This window comes from Vombatus ursinus, unplaced genomic scaffold (assembly GCF_900497805.2).
Source record: "Vombatus ursinus unplaced genomic scaffold, bare-nosed wombat genome assembly UNPS02014786.1, whole genome shotgun sequence".
Taxonomy (NCBI): Eukaryota; Metazoa; Chordata; class Mammalia; order Diprotodontia; family Vombatidae; genus Vombatus; species Vombatus ursinus.
Genome location: NW_020954564.1, coordinates 22,355,882 through 22,378,017, shown reverse-complemented (window position 1 = coordinate 22,378,017; position 22,136 = coordinate 22,355,882). Strand labels below are relative to the sequence as shown.

The 22,136-nt window shown below is 37.7% G+C and overlaps 1 protein-coding gene across 5 annotated transcripts in view; it reads left to right on the top strand.

Moving 5' to 3' along the window:
• Window positions 1–13,563, top strand: part of DPY19L3 (dpy-19 like C-mannosyltransferase 3) — a 92,706-nt gene extending 79,143 nt beyond the window's left edge. For all 5 annotated transcript variants that reach the window (XM_027868208.1, XM_027868206.1, XM_027868205.1 and 2 more), the window contains 3 exons: window positions 6,333–6,465; window positions 9,020–9,178; window positions 10,298–13,563. In XM_027868208.1, the coding sequence (XP_027724009.1) occupies window positions 6,333–6,465; window positions 9,020–9,178; window positions 10,298–10,459 (454 nt within the window). In that variant the 3' untranslated portion in view covers window positions 10,460–13,563. The remainder of the gene's footprint in view (window positions 1–6,332; window positions 6,466–9,019; window positions 9,179–10,297) is intronic.
• The last annotated feature ends 8,573 nt before the right edge of the window (window positions 13,564–22,136 follow it).

Genomic DNA, 22,136 nt, shown 5'->3' with positions numbered 1-22,136 from the left:
CTTTTCTCCGCCATCTGGGCTCTTCCCCCTCTCAAATGAGAAGTCTTAGGATCATCCTAGACAGTAACTCCTCCCATATTGGTCCTTTGACTAGCTATCAATAAATAATGAGGCAAGGCTAGAAGATGAAAAGTTGAATCATCATTAGCTGTTGGACAGTTTCTAGGTAGTTAGCAACTCCATGAACAAAAGGAGATAGACTCATATAGAGTTTCACAAAGCCTTAGGCCTGATGTTACACATGACAAAAAGAGCCTATCAGGTGAAACTATTCAGTCACCTTTCTTATTTGGGAGGTTGAGTAACAGGAACAGAATGTCAGGTGATTTGGAGGAGAAATTGTTAACCTTGGGATTAGAAAGTTGGAATCTCAGAAGTTGCCAAAGACGGTTTTCTCTGTAGTTCATTTTATCAGAACATTCTGATGGGGCAGGAGATCTCTAAGATAGTGGAGGTGTCTCCTTCAAGATAGAAATCAGTAAGGCTCATAATGTTATCAAATAAAATATATACTGAGTATCTGTCCCTATATACACAACTCTGTAGCTTTGTTTCTTTGACCTCTTAAGTTCACTCTTTTTCTGGAAAGATGTTTACTCCAAGTTCATGTTACCTCCTCCACACCTACCACATGATAAATGCTTAATAAATGCTTATTGACAGACTGCTGAGAAGGAGGTGTTTCACTGTCTATTCTCTGGTACCATGCCTCGTTATCACAATTATTTGGATGCCCGCTACTTTTCAGTGTGTTCTCTAAAAGAAAGTTGTTATCATTGTACATATTATTCTTTTTCTGCTTACTTATCTCAGTATTAGTTCATATAAATCATCCTATGTTTTTCTGAATTTTTCATGCTTGAAATTGTCTCTCTTGACTTTCTTGATTAGTTCTGTCCTTTGTTTGGTTAAGAATTCTACCCGTAGCTACAGTTGAGAAGACTATCTGCTTCCCTTCTCTTCTATTAAAAAAAATTGTGATCTTTGAAATCCCATATCCATTTGGAGTTTCCCGAAGCAGCCTTATTTGGAAACAGTTGTCTCTTTCCCGTGCCGTGTGACAGTCGGCTTCCTATTCAATGTAGTCAACAGCAGCAAGGAAACCAGAGTGTGGAGGCATTGTGGTTTTAATAGCAAGAGTACTAGATTCAGTATCATGGGGCACCTCGCTGTGAGCTTGGGCAAGTCAGATAACTTCTGGGACTCAGTTTCCTCTTCTGTTAAGTAAGGGAGTGGCCTCTGAGGTCTCTTGAAGTTCTAAATCAGTTATACTATCCTTTCTGCATATATTTCCCGACCTTTTTAATAAGACAGTATTTGCGCAAAATGGCTATGATGTAGCTTATCTTAGAAATGAGAGCATTTGGGCACTGAATCTCCCAAATCTTAAGATCAGAGCTTCCTCTTATAGATTCAGCTCAATAAAACATTTATTAAGTAACTTCTGTGTACAATTAGTCGTGCTGTAATGCTTGTTTTGAAAACTCTCATTTGTTCTAATGCAACCCTTATCAGAAAACAATTTCTTCATAAATTGAATTTCAAGTTTGCTTGTACCTGATTTCTTTAAGAAACAGCAAGAATATAGAAAACTGCACCACTTTACAGTAACTCACAAGCTATAATATTTCTGATGCCTACTTCCACGAGCAAATTTTGGGTCTTTTTCCAGGTAAAGGGTTGTATTTATTATATATCTAATAGTGCAGTAGAATCTATGGGTAGAGGATGGCTAATTGACATCACTCCTCTCTTCTCTCACACAGCCTTTAGCACTTGCCATTTTACAGATGAAGAAACTAAGACAAAATGAGGTTAAGTGATTTCCCCAGGGTCCTCCAGCTAGTAAGTGTCTGAGGTCTTACTTGAATTCAGGTCTTCCTGGTTCCAGACTCTGTGCTCTTATCCATTGCACTATCCAACTACCTCAAAGCAACCTTGTAAAGTTGGTGCCATCATTATCCCCACTTTACAGATGAGGAAACCAAGGCCTAGTTTAAGTATCTTGACAGAGAAACCATTATTTTAGATTTGATTCTAACACTATTTCTGCTCTAGCATCAAAGAGGAAAAGAAAAAGTTTTTCATTGGGTCTTACATCTTCCAAGATGCCCATAGTTCCCCAGACAGTATTGTAAAGAAATGTTCTTCATGAAAGAAAAGTATAATTTTTGTTTGTGCCCTTTCCCACACCCCCTTTTTTTCTCTTTTCCATTTCTTCCACTGAGAGTCCTTTTCCGGCAAGGCTTGACTGAGGCTCTGTTTCCTCTGTGAAACATTCACTGAGTCCCCTTTACAAATGAAAATGTTCTCTACTCAAATTTCCCTCAAGTAGTTTGTTTTGATCTCTCCTTTGCCTTAGCACTCCTTGTCATGTGTATAGACATTTTTAAAATTTTATTTTTTATTTATGAAATAACAAGCATTTCTGTAGCATAGTAGAATAAAAAAAGATGATTGCACATGAAACTGCAAATCTATTATGTACAACTTGCTATTCCTTTTAAATATATAATAAAGTTGTCATGTAACTTTTTTCTTTTTTTTTCTTTCCCTCTCCGACTCTCCCCTAAGGATGGCCACCATTAAACACAAACGTGTATGTGTGTGTGTGTAAAATCATTCTATGTGTATTCCTGTTTATCAGTTCTTTCTCTGGATGCAGATAGCATCTTCCTTCATATGTCCTTTGTAGTTACTTTGAGTGTTTATAATAGTCAAGATGACTTAGTCCCTAAAAGTTATTCTTAAAACAATATTGCTGTTACTGCATATCATATTCTCTTGGTTCTGCTCATTTCATTGTTCATTATTTTGTGCAAGTCTATCCATGTTTTTCTAAAATCAACGAGCTCATCATTTCTTATGTCGCAGTAGTATTCTGTCAGAATCATATACTATAGCTTGTTCAGCCATTCCCCAGTTGATGGGCATCCCCACAATTTCCAGTTCTTTGCCACCACAGAGAGAGCTGCCGTAAATGTTTTGGAACATATAGGTTCTTTTTCCATTTCCCTAATCATTTTTGGATATAGACCTAGCAGTGGTATTGTTGGGCTAAAGGGGATAAGCAGTTTTGGCATGATTCCAGATTGTTCTTCTAAATGGTTGGATCAGTTCACAATTCCAACAGTGTTTTAGTGTCCCAATTTTTCCACATCTCCTCCAACATTTTTCGCTTTCCCCTTCAACCATTTTAGCTAATCTGATAGGTGTAAAATGATATCTCAAGGTTATTTTAATTTGCATTTCACTAATCAATAGTGATTTGAAGCATTTTTTCATATGACTATAAGTTGTTTTGATTTCTTCATCGGGAAACTGCCTATTCTGTCCTTTGGCCATTTATCAATTAGGGAATAACTCAGATTCTTAAAGGTTTGACAACGTTCTTTATATATTTGAGATATGAGACTTTTATCTGAGAAACTGTCTATAAAAAACTTTCCCCAATTTTCTGCTTTCCTTCTGATCATGGCTACCTTTGTTTTATTTATACAAAAATATCAATGTAATTGAAATTATCCATTTCATACCTCATTCTGCTCTCTATCTCTTGCTTATTCATAAATTGTTTCCCTATCCATATATCTGATAGGTAATATTTTCGATGTTCTTCAGATTTTCTTGTAATATTTCTCTTTATATCTAGGTCATGTATCCATTTTGACCATATCTTGATAAATGGTGTAAGATAATGGTCTATGCCCAGTTTCTGCCAGACTGCTTTCCAGTTTTCCCCAAAATTTTTTACCAAATAATGAATTCTTATTCCAAAAACTTAACTCTTTACATTGTCAAATACAAGGTTACTGTATTCATTTGCTGCTTTAAGTTATATGTCTCCCCTGTTCCACTGATCTGCCTTTCTGTGTCTTAGCCATTATCAAATAGTTTTGATAATTACTGCCCTGTAATATAGTTTGATATAGATCTGGTACTGCTAAATCTCCTTCCTTTACATTTTTTTCATTAGTTCCTTTGATATTCTTGACTTTTTGTTCTTCCAAATTAATTTTGTTATTATTTTATCTAATTCAGTAAAATAATTTTTTGGTAATTTAATCAGGATAGCATTGAACATATAAATTAGTTTAGGTAAACTTGTCATTTTTATTATACTGGCCCTGCCTACACATGAAAAATTAATATTTCTCCAGTTATTTAAAATCTGGTTTTAATTGTAGAAGAAATTTTTTATAATTTTGTTTAGAAAGTTTTTGAGTTTGTTTTGGCAGATATATTCCCAGGTATTTTATGCTGTCTTGAGGTATTTTAAATGGGATATCTGTTACTGTCTTGTCTTGCAGGGGTTTGTTTCTGATATATAGGAATGCTGATGATTTATGTGGATTTACTTTATATTCTTCTAATTTGCTAAAATTATTAATTGTTTCAGCTAACTTTTTAGTTAAGTCTTTGGAATATTCCAAATATGTCATCATATTATCTGCAAAAAGAGATGGTTTAATGCCTCATTCTCTATTTTGATTCCTTCTATTTATTTTTCTTCTCTTATTGCTATTGCTAGGATTTCCAAAACAATATTGAATAATATTGCTGACAGTGGGCATCCTTGTTTCACACCTGATTTTACTGGGAAGGCTTCTAGCTTATCCCCATTGCAAATAATGCTTGCTGATGGTTTTAGGTAAATGCTTTTTACCAATTTAAGGGAAAAAATCCATTTATACCTATACTTTCAAGTGTTTTTAATAGAAATGCATGTTGTACTTTATCAAAAGCTTTTTCTGCATCTATTGATATAATCATAGGATTTTAAAACTTTTATTATTGATATCATCAATTATGTTAATAGTTTCCTTACGTTAAACCATCCCTACATTTCTACTATAAATCCGACTTGGTCATAATGTATAATCTTTGCAATATATTGTTGTAATGTTTTAGCTAGTATTTTATTTAGGATTTTTGCATCTGTATTCATTTATAAAATTGATCTATACTTTTCTTTCTCTGTTTTTACTCTTCCTGGTTTAAGTATCAGTATCATATTTGTTTCATAAAAGAAGTTTGGTAGGACCCCTTCCCTTGTATATTATTCCAAATAATTTAATATTGGAATTAATTGATCTTTAAATGTTTGATAGAATTCGCTTTTAAATTCATCTGATCCTGGTGCTTTTTTCTTAGGAAGCTATTCAATTTCTTTTTCTAAAATAGCTCTATTTAGATGTTCTATTTCCACTTCTGCTAATCTAAGCAATTTATATTTTTGTAAGTATTTTTCCATTTCACTTAAATTGTTAAATTTATTGGCATATAATTGGGCAAAATAACTCCTTATAATTGCTTTAATTGCATCTTTGTTAGTGGTATATTTACCTTTTTCATTTTTAATACTAGTGATAGTTTTCTTTTTTTAATCAAATTAGCTAATGCTTTATTTTATTGGTTTTCTCATAAAAATTATTTATATCAGACATAGAGACATTACCTCTTCCTGTCACCCATTAGAAGGTAATCTCTTTGAGGACAGAGACTGTACCTTTTTAAAAAAAAGTATCTCTAGCATGTAGCATAACAGATACTTCCCATAGATAGTAGGCATTTAATAAGTGTCTTAGGAATGGGTGAAAGAGAAAGGAAGACAGATAAGAGAGGATGTCTTTTTTTGGAAAGTTGATAATGGTAATACCATCTCTGCTGCTGGGTTGGTAATTTCTTTCCATGATTTTTATAGATTCTGTCATTAAAGACTCACTCAAGCAAAGTGTTTGTGATCATTCTGTCCTTAGAACAGAGCAAAAACCTTGGGACTCTGTTCTTGTTGTCAAGCTGTTGTTTCAGGACTCAGACTCGCTCTTAGTAACAGATCATATTCTGTATTACCCTAGATGACCTTTCACTTTAGGCCAATCCCAAGGAGCAGTGAATGTCTCCTGAATTCTCTTTGATGGGTCCTGACAGCAAAGAAAAGCTTGTGCTTTAAAGACGATGTGCCAGACCCATGAGCTGTCTGTTGTAAAAGCAGTTTGTTATGCTACATAATTTGTTATTTAGCCTTTGGCCTCAGTTTCTTCATCTGTAAAATGAGAGGATGGGACTAGAAAATCTCTAAGGTCTCTTGCTGCTGAAAACATGTTCCTATAAGTTTGTTATAACTGGTACTTCTTGGTAATTTATTCTGGCAAACTATTGAACTTCAAACCAGGAACCAATGTAGTGTAAATGTATCTTGGCTTATTTGTTCTTCCTAATTCCAGACATGTTAACATGATTGAATAAGTTCGTAAGAATTTGTTTTTCATTTTTCTTTTCTTGACTCAATAACACTTAAGATTTTCTCACAATTTGGAAATCATGTTTAGATCAAACACTCCCAGGAAGGCTGTCTTTGCTGGAAGCATGCAGTTGTTAGCAGGAGTCAAACTGTGCACAGGGAGGACCTTGACCAACCACCCACACTATGAAGATAAGGGACTGAGAGAGAGAACAAAAGAGGTCAGTGCCCTCTCAGGCTTTGCATTGGGTTTTTGGGATGGCCCGCCAAGTTTGTCCTAGTTTCCCTTCTGTTTGGTGTTAAATGGAATTTCATGCAGGGTGCCTATAATTTGGAGTTTAGAGGAGCTGAGAATTAGATGAGAAAATGTAATCCAGAGGAGTCACCCTTTAAAATTCTTACATTCAATTCATTTCAGCAAACATTCATTAGTCACCATCTAAGTACAAATCACAGTACTAGGGATACAAAGACATAAACAAAATAGTCTGCCCCCAAAGAGTTTACATTCTATTGGAAGGATACAATATTTATTGTATAAATGTGGCATAAATATGAAATAAGAAAATTGAAAAGGGAAGAGGAGGAAATCAAAAAAGACTTCACTGAGAAGGTGGCCTCTTCAAAGGAAGATAAGGATTGTAAGAGGTAAAAATGAGGAAATAGATAATTCAAGACCTGAGTAATGACTTGTGCCAACATACATAGGCAAGAGATGGAATATAGGTTCTGGACCAAGTTAGACCAGTTTGGCTGGAACAAAGAATTGATGATTGGGGACAGTATAAAATAAGGCAGGAAAAATAAGTGGAGGCCAGATTGTGGAGGGCCTTAGATACTATGCTAAGCCTGTGCTTTAAGATTATTTTGGCAGCTGTGAACAGACTGGATTAGAAAAGGAAGTGACTGGAGGAAAGCAGACCAACTAGAATGCTTTTATAGTTGTCCAGGTGAGATAATGAGGGTCTGAATTAGGGGCGGTTTTGCGAGTAGGGAGAAAAGGACAGATATGAGAGGTGTAGGGGTAGAATTGAAATGGCTTAGTAACTTATTGCAAATGGAGTTGAGAAAAAGAAAGGAGTCCCCACTCTGGGTTTACAAAACTGAGTGGATGGTGGTACCCTAGTAGAATTTGGGAAATGTGGAGATAAAGTATTAGGGGAGAAAATAATTCTATTGTGTTTGAGATGCCTGTGGAACATCTGGAAGGAAATATGTAGCATGCAAATGGAACTATGGAACTGGAATTCAGGAGAGAGCTTAAGACTTGAGCTATATAGATTTGGGAGTTGTTGTGTAGATAATACTTCAAGCCATAGGAAGTGATGAGATTTCTGAGAGACAGTATGTAGAAAGAAGAAGAAAGGGCCTAGGACAGAGCCCTGGGGAACACCCAATGCTGAGGGCACAGGAGATGAATTAAAGGAGACTGAGAATGAGTGAATGATCATCCAAGATAGGTAGGGAAGAACTGAGTGAGAACAATGTCACTGAAGCCAAAGGAGGAGAGAATGTCCAAGAGGCAGAAGTGTTCAGCAGTGTCAGAGGCTGCCTAGAGGTCAAAGAGAATAAGGACTGAGAAAAAGCCATTGAGTTAAGAGTCTGTTGGTAACCTTAGAGAAAACAATTTCAGCCAGGTGGTAGAGTAGAAAGCTAGACTACAAAAGATTGAGAAGTTAGCTGTATAGCATATAGAGGGAGCACATTGAGACTAGGAGATTGGCAGTGAAAGGGAGATATGGGATGATATGAGAGTTTGAGAGGATATCAGGGTCAAGGGAAGGTTTTATAAGGATGGAGTAGACCTGTGTGTGTTTTAGTTAATGGGTAAAAACAATAAATAGGAAAAAGTTTAAAGATATACAAGAGAAGAAGTTACTGGTTTATTAACATGCTTAGGTGAGAGAAAGGATTAAATCAAGGGTTGAAGGTAGAAGGTTGGTCTTATCAAGGAGAGAGGTGTCACCTCTTCCTCAGGGATAGGAGGGAAGGAAGAGAAGACGGGTGAGCTTCTAAACTTGGACCTTCAGACTGCTGTGCAGACTACCTGGCTCTCTTCACCGGATTCAACTCTTTGCAAACCTTAAAGCACTATGTAAACATTAGCTGTTAACAAGGGAAATGAAACCTTTAAAAGGTAGAAATATTATGGTTGTATGAAATCAAGGGATTGGAATTAGAATGATTTTGGTCACTTTTAAACTTTCAATTTAAAAGTGATGATTTGAGGATGGGTTTTAGTTGGTTTCAAAGCCATTGCTCTGTACTCAAGCTTCCAGCTTCCATGCCATGCCTTTGCACAGTGTCCTCCATTCTTAGAATCTCCTCTCTCCTTATCTCTGCTTATGGAACCCCTAGTTCCTTTTCAAATGGTTCCACTTCTGTGCCACCAACTCCCATGAGAAACCTTTCTTGATTCTCCCAATTCTCAGTGCCTGGCCCCTGAAATTACTTTGTATTTGTTTTGCATTTACTTGTGTATGTGTTGTTTCTCTCACAGTAGAATGTAAGCTCTTGAATGAAGGCAGGAACTGATTTTTGTGCCTCATTCATCTGTCACAGTGCCTGGCACATAGTAGGTGCTTAATAAATGTTGAATTACATTTAATTGAAATTTTTGAATGTATATTTTCAAGTAGTTGTATGTTACAGGCATATCACTAGGGATTCCCTCTCTCCTTTTCTTCAGCATGGTCCTATTAAAACAAGCATGGCGTTTTTCCTACTGATACACTGAGTGTATATTCTTATACCATTTTCTTTCCATTTTGAAAGGTTTATCAGATATATGCGAAGAGATCTCCTGAAGAAGTTTATTCCCTCCTGAGGTCCTTTGGCACAGACTATGTCATCTTGGAAGACAGCATTTGCTATGAAAGAAGGCATAACAGAGGCTGCCGCCTCCGAGACTTGCTTGACATAGCTAATGGACATGTAAGCACAGTAGTCACTCTTTTTACAGAGTATCTTCTGAGAGGGCAAGAGGTCACAACTAATAATGAGTTCCTTAGCAGGGTTTCGTGGCTAGTCATTAATTTCTACATTATAGCATCATATTAATAAAACATGTGTAGTCCATGCATAAGAGTAAGGCACTAGGAACCTACTGGTTACTAGACCATGCATGCTGACTTGTTTTCCTAGGAATGGCAGTGGAAGGGCCCTGTAATGGTGTTCGCAGTTCTTGTGACCAGTGCCACACATCTGAAGAAATGATTTCCTGGTCTGTAACTGTGGTACAGCAAAGTGGCTATCCTTAGCCACCTCCACGAAAAGAGTGCGTGGTACTCTGCTAGGCCCTGGAAAGAACAATCAGGAGAAGGACCTCACCTTTTAGGAATCTGAGTTCCGTAAGAGACAAGAAAATTTGCCCAGCTTGCTTTCTGTTTCATATTATTTATTGTTTGAGACAGATAGTAGATCATGGGAGTGAGATATAAAAGATACAGTCTTATGACTTGTGCACAAGAAGTACTACATAAATATTCAATGAATGACATGAATGAGGCATGAAGGAATGAATAGGTTTAAGACCATACTTTTGCTCAGGAGGTAAGAGGGCCTGGAATAATCTTTGTTAATGCTTTTAGTGAGCCATGACCTGAAGATCCCTGGGCTTAACAGATTATATTACTGTGTCAATATTTACTTTTTTTAAATATGAGCTTTTCTTTCTGATAAGTACATCATACGTCATGGCCATCTTTACATGTTTTGGGAGCTAACAGGAGAAATCTTTATTTTCTTAGAAAAGACAATGTGGTACAAGTGAAAGAACTGGACAGAGTCAGGTGACCTGTACTATGTTACATTCCTTCCTCTACCACAGATGGTGTGATCTTGGCAAGTCCTTTTGGCAGGTCTAGGCCTCAGTTTCCCCACATGTAAAATGAGGGAGAAGTAGATGATCTCTAATAGCCTTCCAGCTCTAAAATTAGAATTGTAAAATTTTCAGCTTAATTTTACCTCATATATAATTCCTAAAGGCACCTGATATACACTCATGACTTTGCATGTTTTCCAAGTTTACGTGAGTTTTCATCTTGGTCATAGGTAATGGATGGCCCAGGAGAGAATGATCCTGATTTAAAGCCTGCCAAGCACCCCCGATTCTGTGAAGAAATCAAAAGAAACTTGCCTTCATACTCTGCACACTTCACCAGAGTGTTTCAGAACAAAACATTTCATGTTTACAAGCTGTCTAGGCACAAGTAATACAACTTTTGGTAATTCTTTATTCTGATCCAGGTGAAATTTCATTCTTTTGAAGCCCAACATGATGAAATTCCTGTGTCTTGAGTCAGTTTTGAGCCTTCACCAGACTCGTGTTGCTTTCCACACCATTTTGAATAGCCCCATTCTGTAGCAACAAACAAGGCTTCATGGTAAATGAATTTCACCTGTAGTTTAATGCTGTGAGGTTTAATAAGTACTCTAGAAGTTTACATGAGTGTTGATATTTTTTGAAGGTATTTTACATAAACTGTCTTTTTCTTTTTGTCTAACTTTTTCCACTGGTGTTCATTGTGTTGAGTGTAAACAAGTTTCTAACAGTGATCTGGAACTTTGTTGTTTGAGCTGTTTCCAATCAGATGGGAATACTGAGTCTGCTTAGGATTGGAAATATTTTTAAGCTTACTTTGAATTTTATTGAACTGAATCAAGTGACTTTGTAACAGAATTAGTGAATAATATCCTTTCAATTAATTATTACATGCTATTGAAGTATTATATACACTAATGATGGTGTGGCAGTTAAAAAAACAAAGTTTACTGTTCTATTTTTTTCTGTAAACTTTACAGACATTTCCAGTTTCCATGCTCTTAGCATTCAAAAATTACAGTGGCTCTGTGTATTTATTTGATACTTTTTCCATTGATATGTGTTTGAGCAAGCACTTCAGTAAAATGTATCTTTTATTAAAAACAAATTTTTAAAGTAATAGGCACAGAAGAATATTACAATTAAGTGTCTTGGATTCTTAGAATGGCAGAAAGTGTGTGTAGGAAGATTGTTTTGTTTCATAATAGAATATTCAACTAGAATTTGTTTTATTACTATTTGGTGTTTTTGTTTAAAAGCACATTTATACTCTTTTAATCTTTTTCCTTCCATTAATATTATTTTGTTTCATTTTGTACTTGTTTTAAAATTGCCAGGTTTATTAACTTTGGTAACCTGTGTTCCGGTTTTAGCTTTTGTATTTTTACAGCTTAGTACCTATCTACTTTTTAAATGTTGTCTTAACTATGTCACTATTATGGTATTTTTAGGCAAACTGCATTTTCATACCAAGTGTGACTTATGTCAGCTCCAACCTTAATGAGGTACCTTCTATCTTTATTTTTTTTTCCTTTCTGAAAGGTAATTAAGTGCCTCTAAGTCTACCCCAATACCGAAATACTTGTAACCAGCCCTGGTAGTATGTATACCTGTTCAAGAAATTTCAGATGGATTGCTGTTAGAATTAATTTCTAGTGAAGATATAAAAAAAGATGCTGCTAAAAACATATTGTATATTTAATTAAATCAAGATGGCTAATGAGATTAACTTTCACCACTGCTCTATGCACCAATGCCAAATGATTTAAATACCTTCCCCTTGTAGTTGTTCTTAGGTACATTACCAAAGGGATTGAGATGGATATGTCACATGTTCAAATAATTTTATATTCAGTAAATACTCATTAAGCAGCATTCAGAATCTTTCTGCACTTTCATGTTGAACACAAAAGGATAGTGAGCTTTTATCAAAACTTATTTAAATCAAAACTTGACAGTATAGCTGGGCTATTAAATTGTGCATCCAAAGCTCCTGAATCATTTCTTTCCTGTATCCCTTAATGAGGTTGGAGTCCACTGCAGTTTAACATAATACAATAATAAAACATTTTAATCAGTATTAAAACTTTAATTAAGCCAGTAATGATGCATGCCTGTTGTAGCTGACAGCATGGGTCAGTAAGTTCTTCATTGAGTGCCTTACAATAATTTAAAATCAAGCACATGTAAGGTACTGTGTTAGACTGTGGGGTTCAATTTTTAAATCATCAGCCCTCTTTTCATATATTTGAACAAAACCTAAAGCATCCCACAAGTATTCATCTGTTCCTTTTGAGAATTTGGTTGTAGATTTACCACCTTGAGAAATTATCTGGACATTTTGCTGCTATTCATTGTCACATAGATGGCACAAGATGCTTTTCTTTTTTTAATTAAGTTTACATAACAGTAACGGTGTTGCCAAATCATTCCATGTTGATCAAGTATTTTCATGGAAAATATAAAGTGCCAGAAGAAAAAAAAGTGTGCCAGACAGAGCCCACACATTCTTATTCTTTCCAAGACACTGTGACCGTGTACAGTAGAATTTTTTAATTTCCTAAAAGACAGATCTCCCAGCTATCACCTGGACATTTTCAGAGCTAGAGTCAGAGCCCTTTTTATAATCTCTCCGTGGCATGTACAGGAAGGGAGCTCAGGCTAGTGGGAAGAAGAAGGAAACTCATGACTTGAGGTTTGTATCTCTAGGTTGGCCACCACCCTGGAACCAGCTGCTGCAGATCCCTGAGTCTCCGGCCTTCCTAACCTTTACCTTAAATAGATGAGCAATTAGTACTTGGAGAGAGCCTCAAAACCTAGTATTATCTTCAAATGAATGGGTCTTAGTGCACCAGAAGGTGGCTCTCACTCCAAAGTTTGTAGCTGAAAGATCCTAAGTCATTAATGCTCTCCACAATTTTTCATTGTCCTTTTCTTTAAATGATTGGAGTATATTTAAGGTCTTCAGTAGTAGAATGGTAGTCGTATAAAACTAGATGTGACCAGGATTATGAGCTAATTCATAATATTGTTCTAAACAGTGCAAAAGACAATTATTTTTCCATCAAATCAATTATTTTTATTTTCCCTTTTTTTTTCCTAAAGAAAACAAAATTGTAACAAGTCCCTTAGGAACTTCGTGTCAGACACAAAAACTATGGTAAAAATTTACCTTAATTTTGCAAAGATTCCCTTTTTGGGTTAGTCACAACCTTGTAATTAAAAGAATGAAGTTTTGATACACCTAAATCAGCAGTTCTGACAGATGTGTCCCATGGTATTATTTTTCAGTACAACCTTTAGGCCTAGGTGGTTAGTACTTATCAGGTCATGGAGAGAGGCTTTTTGATGAGAGGGGAGCCTGTCAACTTTCCTGTGATAATTGGCTTTCTGATTTAACATCCTATGGGTGAGATCTTATAGAAAACTGTTTTATAATTTGTTATACTGAACCATGTGAAGATTGTATATTAAAATAAAGGTCTTTTAAATCATGCAAGAGAAGTGGTTTTTATTTCCCTCAAGGCCAAAGCCTGAGGAATCTACCTACGTCTCTGTGCTAGAGAGAGGTGATCACTAAGGACGGAAAAGGGAGGGTCTTTATTTCATTTGTCAGTTTTTTAACTTTTTATTTTTGTTTTAGTCAACCTTGGCCAGACAGCTTTCTATTAGCTTGGGTTAAGTCTTTAGTTTGTAGCTATAAAGATAAAAATGACAGTACCTACCTTCAGGGAGTTCACTTCTACCAGGGGTAATCTAGTTTTTGCAACTTAACAGTGGCATAATCAATTCTGTGCTTAGTAATAAGCCCGTATGACGTTATCCGGTATTAGCTGAACTACATGGTCCAGAACTAGGTCCCGCTGCCCTCGTCAGGCTACATATGGAGTATTTTGTTCAGTTTTGGTGCCTCAGTTCAGATAGAACATTAACTAACGTATCTAAAGAAGGCAAGCCAGCTAGTCACAGGACTCAGAACTATGTGGAAGAAAAGAGATCACAGGATTTAAAACTGGCACTAGCCCCTGCATCTCAGCCATCTGTCCCTATGGCTCTGCTTCCCACTCCCCACACACCTGCCCTTTATCGACCCAAATCACAGTTTTCCATGAGGTTGGACTTCATGGAGGACCTTGAAGAGTCTAAATCAGAGGTGTTAAACACACAGCCCTCTGGCTGTGTTGTGGTGGGAGCACTATAGAGTACAGCTCAAATAGGATGAAAATGTTAACTGGGAAATAATTAACAAAAATACAGTAGAATAATATTAATGTGGTTTGCTAAGCTGATACGTGGCTCACAGGGAACCTTATTTTCAGTTTAGTGGCCCGTTTCTATTTGAGTTTGACTCCATTGGTATTCTAAATCACCTGTGTCCTTCTAAGGACCTCGCCAGTCACCGATACTCTGCCTGGTTTATTCTTCGATGGTTAGTGTCTTCCCACTTCTTCATATTCTCCCTTCCCAGTGATTCTGAAATCTCAACTGCCTCCATACAGTCCCCATCTCCATTCCCAACTACCCACTCATGTGCTCTCATCCCTAGCCCGATTATGTTCCACTGCTGACCTGTGCTGTTTGGAACACCTACTCAATAATTAACAAGCTTGCTTTCTTAAACTTTTTCTTTTCTTACTCCTTCCATCTTCGGAAATTCATCCAGACAACACTGTATCCTTGGCCACCCTTTAGCCGCTCCATCCCTAACTGCTTATGGTGGGAGAGTCTGAATACTCTTGGCTCCCTGTTACCACTTCCAGACTCTTTTTGCAACCTCCCAGGCTGCGAAGCTCACTCCTTATCAACATAACACCCATCTAGACGCTAGTGTCTGTTATCTATCAGCCCCCAGGACATCTTTCTCCAAAGAGTTTATACTTGGCTCCCTGACTTTCTAACCTCCATGCCCAATGCCTTCTCTCATACTGGGGGACTTCAGTATACAAACTGATATTCTCTCAAGTACACTCGATTTTCAGCTCCTCGGTGGATTTAATTCTCATGACCCACTCTTCTACTCTACACAAAAAGATGATGATACTTTTGATCTTGCTGTCACAAGAGTTCCACTTCTGTGTTCATGAACTCTAAAATTCTTTATCTGATCAGAAACCTTTGCTTCTTCATCTTATTGCTGACCGTACCTGGCCAAATCCCAACCTTGGATTATTCCTACAATCTGCCTCCTTCAGTCCTAATCATGTGCTCCTGAATGAAACTGGAAAAAATCACAAAATCATACTGATTGGATCCACCGTAAATTTGTTTTGCATAATCTCAACCAAGACCTCATTACTGTAAGGCAATCTCTTCACCTTCCTATGTTGATTCAATATCTCACTACAGCAAGTATTCTGAGCACTTTTATGCTTCCTCAAGCCTCGCTTCCACTTCAGCTGAGAACTTGGCCTCATCACACACACAAAATAATGAAGAGAGCCAGAGCTTCCCTTCTCACCTCCTCATCTCACATCCCTCAGGCACCTTCCCACACTATCTCCTCCTTCACTCTTGTCTCATGTGTGAAGAGGTTGCCCTTCTTGCCAAGGCAAACCTCCCATTGTGCATCCTTCAGTCCCATCCTAACCTGTCTTCTCTAGCAGATTTTACTCACTGTCATCCCTGCTGTATCACTAATCTTCACTCTCTCCCTATCTACTGATACCTTTACTGCTGCCTACAAACACATCCATGTTTTCTCCATCCTTTAAAAAAAAAACACATTTTATCTGACCATCCTTGCTATAGTTTCTTTTATTTAAATTATTTATTTTTAGTTTTTAACGTTCACTTCCATAAGATTTTGAGTTTTTAAATTTTCTCCCTCTCCCTTTCTTTCCCCCTCCCCAAGATGGTGTGTAATCTGATATAGGCTCTGTGTATACATTCACATTAAGCATATTTTCAAGTTAGTTGTGATGTGTAGAAGAATTAAAACTATTGGGAGGAACCGTGAGAAAGAAGAAATAAAACAAAACAAAAGGAGAGCAAGCAATATGTTTCCATCTGCATTCAGACTCCATGGTTCTTTTTCTGAATGTGGATAGCATTTTCCATTGTGAGTCTTTTGGAGTTGTCTTAGATCCTTGCATTGCTGAGAAGAGCTAAGTCTATCAAAGTCTGTCATCCCACAATGTGGCTGTTACTATGTACAGTGTTCTGGTTCTGCTCATTTCACTCAACATCAGTTCATCTATGTCTTCCCAGGTTTTCTGAAGCTAGCTATATTTTCTATCACTCCTCCCCTCTGTTAAAACTCCTTGTTAAAGCAGTCTACAATGGGGCCTCCACTTCTCTCTCTCTCTCTCTCTCTCTCTCTCTCTCTCTCTCCTCTCTCAACTGAAATCGCTCTCTCCATTTAGCAGTGATCTCTGAATTACCAAATCTAATGGCCTCTTCTTTCCAGTGGACCTTTCTCTCCTTCTTGATCTTGGCAGCCTTTGACATGGTCAGTCACCCTCTTCCTGATACTCTCCTCTCTCAGTTTCTGTAACACTGCTCTTGGTTCTCTTTCTTCTCTCCCTGAGAACTGTACCTTCTCAGTCTCTACTACATTTTCATCCAGGTAATGCTCAGTAACCATGAACCTTTCAAGGTTCTCTCCTAGGTCTGCTTCTCTTTTCTCTTTAAACTAGCTTCTTTAGTGATCTCTTCAGCTCCCCTGGGTTCAGTTACATCTTTGTGCAGGTGATTCCTAGACCTACAGTAGGCAGCCCTAATCTCTTCTAAGTCCTAGTACCATATCACCAACTGGCTTTTCGACATTTCAAACTGGCAGTCTTATGGGCATCTCAAACTCGGTATGTTCAAAAGAGAACTCATCTTTCACCTAAAACCCTCCTTTCTTCCCAATTTTCTTATCACTGTTGGTACCACCATCCTTTCAGTCACCCAGACTGGCAACTTTGTCATCCTCTATGCTTAATTCACACTCACCCCACATAGTCTGTTGTCAAACCTTGTTTTTACCTTCACTTGTCTTATATACATGCCCTTCCTGCCATTCACCCTAGTGAGGCCCTTATCTCGTCTCCTGTTATTGTAATAACCTTCCAATTGGTCTCCTGCCACAAGCGTCTCCCCATTTCATCTTCTGCTCAGCTGCCAAAATGGTTTTCGTAAAATGTAGGTCTGACCTCACTATTCAATAAGCTTAATGGTTCCCTTTTGCCTTTTGGATCAAATATTGAATGCTGTTTGGCACTTAGAGCCTTTCACACCCTGACTGCCTGCCACCTTTCTAGTTCCCTTATACTTGACCCCTCCATGCACATAGGATCTAGCTCCCCCGGTCTACTTGCTGTTCCTCATATGGTTGGGGTTGGGGAGAAAAATAAATATTTATATGGCTCCTACTACATGCTAGACACTGTGCTAATTCAATTGGCGTCTCATTTGGTTCTCCCAACAACTGCAAAGTAGGTGCTATTATCCTTATTTTAAGTTGAGGAAACTGAGGCAAACAGGTTCCAGAATTTGCCCAGGGTCATGCAGCTAGTGTCAAGTTGTATTTGAGCTCAGGCTTCCTGACTCCAGACCCTCCATTCTGTCTACGCCACCACCTACTTGTCGCAAAGTGCCCCATGCCTGGAATGTTCTCCCTCCTCCCCTTTGCCTGTTTTCTAGCTTCCCTGACTTCCTTCAAGTCTCAGCTCAAATCTGCTCCCCACTACTGTGCCCTGAGTTGCTAGTGCCTTTCCTCTGAGATTAGTTTCCATTTACACTGTGTGTGTGTTTGTGTGTATGTGCAAGAAGTTATGATGGCAAAGGACAGTGTGCAGACTAAGTTCTATTGTGAGAACTTGGCATTCAAGAGACTCACAAATGAGCTGGCTGTTGAAAAGCTAATTCATGCAGCATTATTGAGAAACTAGACGATTTGTCTGTTTACAAAGTAGCCCTAGAGAATGAAGCGGGCCCTGTCAGGGCTATTCACTGCAATCACCTATTACCTGTAGGCGAGTTAGCTGGACTTTCTAATGAGCAGTTGGAGGGAACTGTTGGACGCTAACCTAGGAAAAGGCTGAGTGAAAGAGACTGCAACTCTACCAAGACTTTCAGACTCAAGTATGGGCATTGAAACTGATATATCTAGTGAAGAAAGCTGTATCATCACAATGCAAGAGAACTAAACCCAGCAGCAATTGCTTTCCTACCTAAAATTGCTACAGAGACCCCTAGGGTACAGATTCGACACACAGAACAAGAACACACTGTTAGCCGCCTTGGCACGGCTGCCAGCCCAGGTGTAGACACGTTAGTCTATAGTGATCCTGATATCAGCTGCTACCTCTGGCCTAGGAGCTGAGAGATCAGTCAGTGACAACAGAACCAGGACTATTAGACAAGTCCCTAGATTATATTACAGGTAAATCTGAAGAAATAGTTACACATGTATCTAAGTGACAGTATTCACATATTACCGATGTGAAAAGGCCTTGCATGTAATTGCCTATGTTTATTGCACACATGTGAATTATTGCATGTTTGAGCATATATGTTTTTGCTGTTACAGTTATTTAGCTATTTTGTGGTAAGTTCATGCTATAGCGTTATCTGTTAATTGTGTTTATACTACTGCTTATAGTTAAGTTGTAATTTTTATATAAGCCTATTAATAGTATTATTGTTGCAGCTAGTTAGCTTCATTTTGCTAGTTAGCCATACTTTTTGCTTTTGACTGATTACTGTATACTACGGATATGTATGTTCTTTCAAAATGTGCGTGTGTTATGTGTGTTATGTAGTTCTGTATGTTGACCCTGGAGTATCCGCCCAGATGATGCTCTGTAGGGTACCATGTCTATTGCATGTACTACTAATTTGCATGCACTATGCATTTGTTTTATTTCACTTTCAATAATACTGAAGGATGATTACCTGGAATGCTAGGGAAATTGCCCTTGCTGTCTTATAGTAATGATGCTTGTATTTATAGTATAGAGTTGCAGGTTTTGGACTTGTCCCAACTGATCTTTGCAAGGGACTGCAATAAATTTTGGTCTAGGGGAAGAATATAACCTGAGTCCCAAAACCTATTGGTGTGGGATTCTCCCCTCATTGGTGGGGATCAATTCCCTACCCTGCATGATGGGCAGGGTGGAGTTGATCAGTGGAAAGAACTCTGCACTCTCTGGCCCTTCAGACTTTCTTCACATTCTTTTGGGTTCTGTAGTTGCTTCAGATTCATCTGGTTTCCTGCTCTGAGAGAGAAAATGGATGATGCCAAACCCCACTTCAGGTTGCTAAGGGGAAGAATAAGACTAGGAAGAAGCCTACGTGAATGGAACTGTTGCTCCATCATGTCCCCTATCCCCAGCTTGCTATACTCAGGACTTCAGGGAACTCTCCCTTGGGTGAGGTCTGGGACTTTCTCTCTTGGTTGAACTGAGTTACCTCACTCCTAATGGGGATGGGGAAAAATAAACATTTATATAGTACCTACTATGTGCCGGACACTGTGCTAATACAAATATTATCTCATTTGATCCTCACAGCAACCCTGCAAGGGAGCTCCTGTGAAGAGCTCCTCTACTCTATCGTCTGGTAGATATTCTCCCATGTATTCTTTCTCTGATTTCTGTTCTGCTATTGATTTGGATAAATAGATTTCTTTGCTACTTCTCTCGTATTTGATGGGAAAGGGAGTCATGCCTTAGATATAAAGCTTGAGTCTTTCTTTTCCCTCATAGTGAAGAGCAATCAGAAGTTTAGCTTGAACCAGAAAACACACAAATAATATTTAAGGTGATTTCGTACAGTGAGACATATTTTGTCTCAACATGAAGGAAAAGTTTCTAGGAGGGAGACATCATGGTTAGTGAAAGGACACTGAATTTTGAGTCAGAAGACCTAGGTTCAAATCCTTCCTTTCTCTTTAACTTGTTAGTTTTGTGAGCATGGGCTATCACGCTTTATGAGCCTCAGTTTCCTTGTGTGTAAAACAGCCTTGTGCTACTTTGGCAGGATGGTGTAGTAAATAGAGCACTGGATTTGGACTCAGGAAGACCTGAATTCAGATCCCACCTTAGACACTTAGTAGTTGTATAACCCTGAACCTCTGAGTCTTTGCTTCTTTATCTCTAAATGGAAATGATGGAGATAATATCAGCACTTACTTTACAACATTATTGTGAGGATCAAATGACATCTGAAAAGCATCGTGTGAAACTTAAAGCAATAATCAAATATCAGTTATTTTTATTATTGTTATCTACCTCATGGGAATCATGAGGAAAATGCCTTTCAGACCTTAACATACTATATATATACATTTGAGTCAATAGTGACATTCAGAGCTGTCTAATGATAGAATAGGCTGCCTTTGGAACTAGTAAGCTTTCCATCACAGGTAGTATTTAAGTAGAGGGCACATAGTCACCAGTCAGAGAAGATTGATGTAGAGAAGATTCATGCATTGAATTTGCATGTGATTAAGGTTTCTTTGAATTCCCAGATCCTTTGAGTTAACAAAGTTCAGGAACTTTCATACATAGGGTTTTGGAAGATGTATTTGTGGCAGCTAGGTGGCATGGTAGATGGAGCACTGGACCTGGAGTCAGGAAGATTAGAGTTCAAATTCAACCTTAGACACTACCTTCCTCACCCTAGGCGAATCACTTAAATCTCTCTCAGCCTCAGTTTCCTCATCTGTAAAATAGAGACAATAATAGCACCTAACATCACTCCTCCTGCCCCAGGGTTGTGAGGATCAAATGAGATAATTACAAAACACTTAGCACAGTGCCTGGCACATAGTAGGTGCTATATAAATATTAGCTATTATTATGTAATGTTTTTTACCAATTACGTAAATCTGGATTAACAGAAGCACTATAGATTATAAGGAAGCCATTTCCCTTGGCCTCATCTAATAGGGATTTGTACTGGGGAGGAAAGCATATCATGTGTGTTTGCAGGGTTTCAGAAAATGGTACTAGGCCTTACGATCCTGGGCTACAACTGTACCCTGCTGAGATGCACCTATATATCCAGAAAGAAATGAGAGACAGCTGAGTACATGTGTGTCTGCCTGAGACAGAAGAAAGAGTAAAGAATCATGATTTCTGGGCTAGCACAGTAATTAGAACAGCAGTGTGCTAATTAAGGCACATAAATTAAATGACATTATTAGCATTTTCTATCATAAGAAAAGGTGGATGTGTGTTTTTTTCCCAGGGAAATGTCACCTGCAAACAATTATCTCTGCCTTATTATTGCTATTAAGATTATTTACATAAGTTATGTTCAGTTAGCATTCATTGCTCTTAATGATTTTTCACAACACCTGACCTCACGTCACAGTCACTATTTATGAATAGGAAAGTATTATGGGATCATTGAGGATAAATAGTGTAATATAAATAGAGAAGATTGTGATTAGGAGCTCTAATATCATCTGGTTTTATACTGTTTTGTGGACAACTTTTATTCATTTAGTAGAAAGGATTCTTTTATGATCTAACAGCATGTGTGTTTGGGTGGACACTGAACATGAAGTTTTTTTTAGCATCATGAAGTAGTCCTTAGTGCTTATGATAAACTATAGAAGTGATTCTGTAATTCATCTATTTTCCCTGTCCTTCATGTTTAGTCATCACATCATTTCACCCCATTTTGGAAGGTATATAACAGTAGGTGATCAATAATTTTTCCAACAAAGATGGAGAGTTGACATACCCTCAAATTTGCCTTGATCAAGGAATCTCTCCATCAGTAGCTCTCCAAATATGGTCTGGGGATCCCTCTTTCAGCAGGTCCATGAGGCCAACACTATTTTCATTATCATCATCATCATCATCATCATCATCATCATCATCATCATCATTGTCATCTACTTTAATTTCTAATTCCATCCTTTACAGGAAGCCTTCCCCAACCCCTATTAATTCTAGTCTGTCAGTTATTTACTATTTATCCTGTACATGGCTTGCTTTATATTTATTTGTTTTGCATGTTGCCTCCTCCGTTAGATTGTAAGCTCCTTGAGGGCAAGGACTGTCTTGTGCCTCTTTTTTGTATTTCCAGCACTTAATACAGTGCTTGGCACATAGCAGGCATTTAAAAATG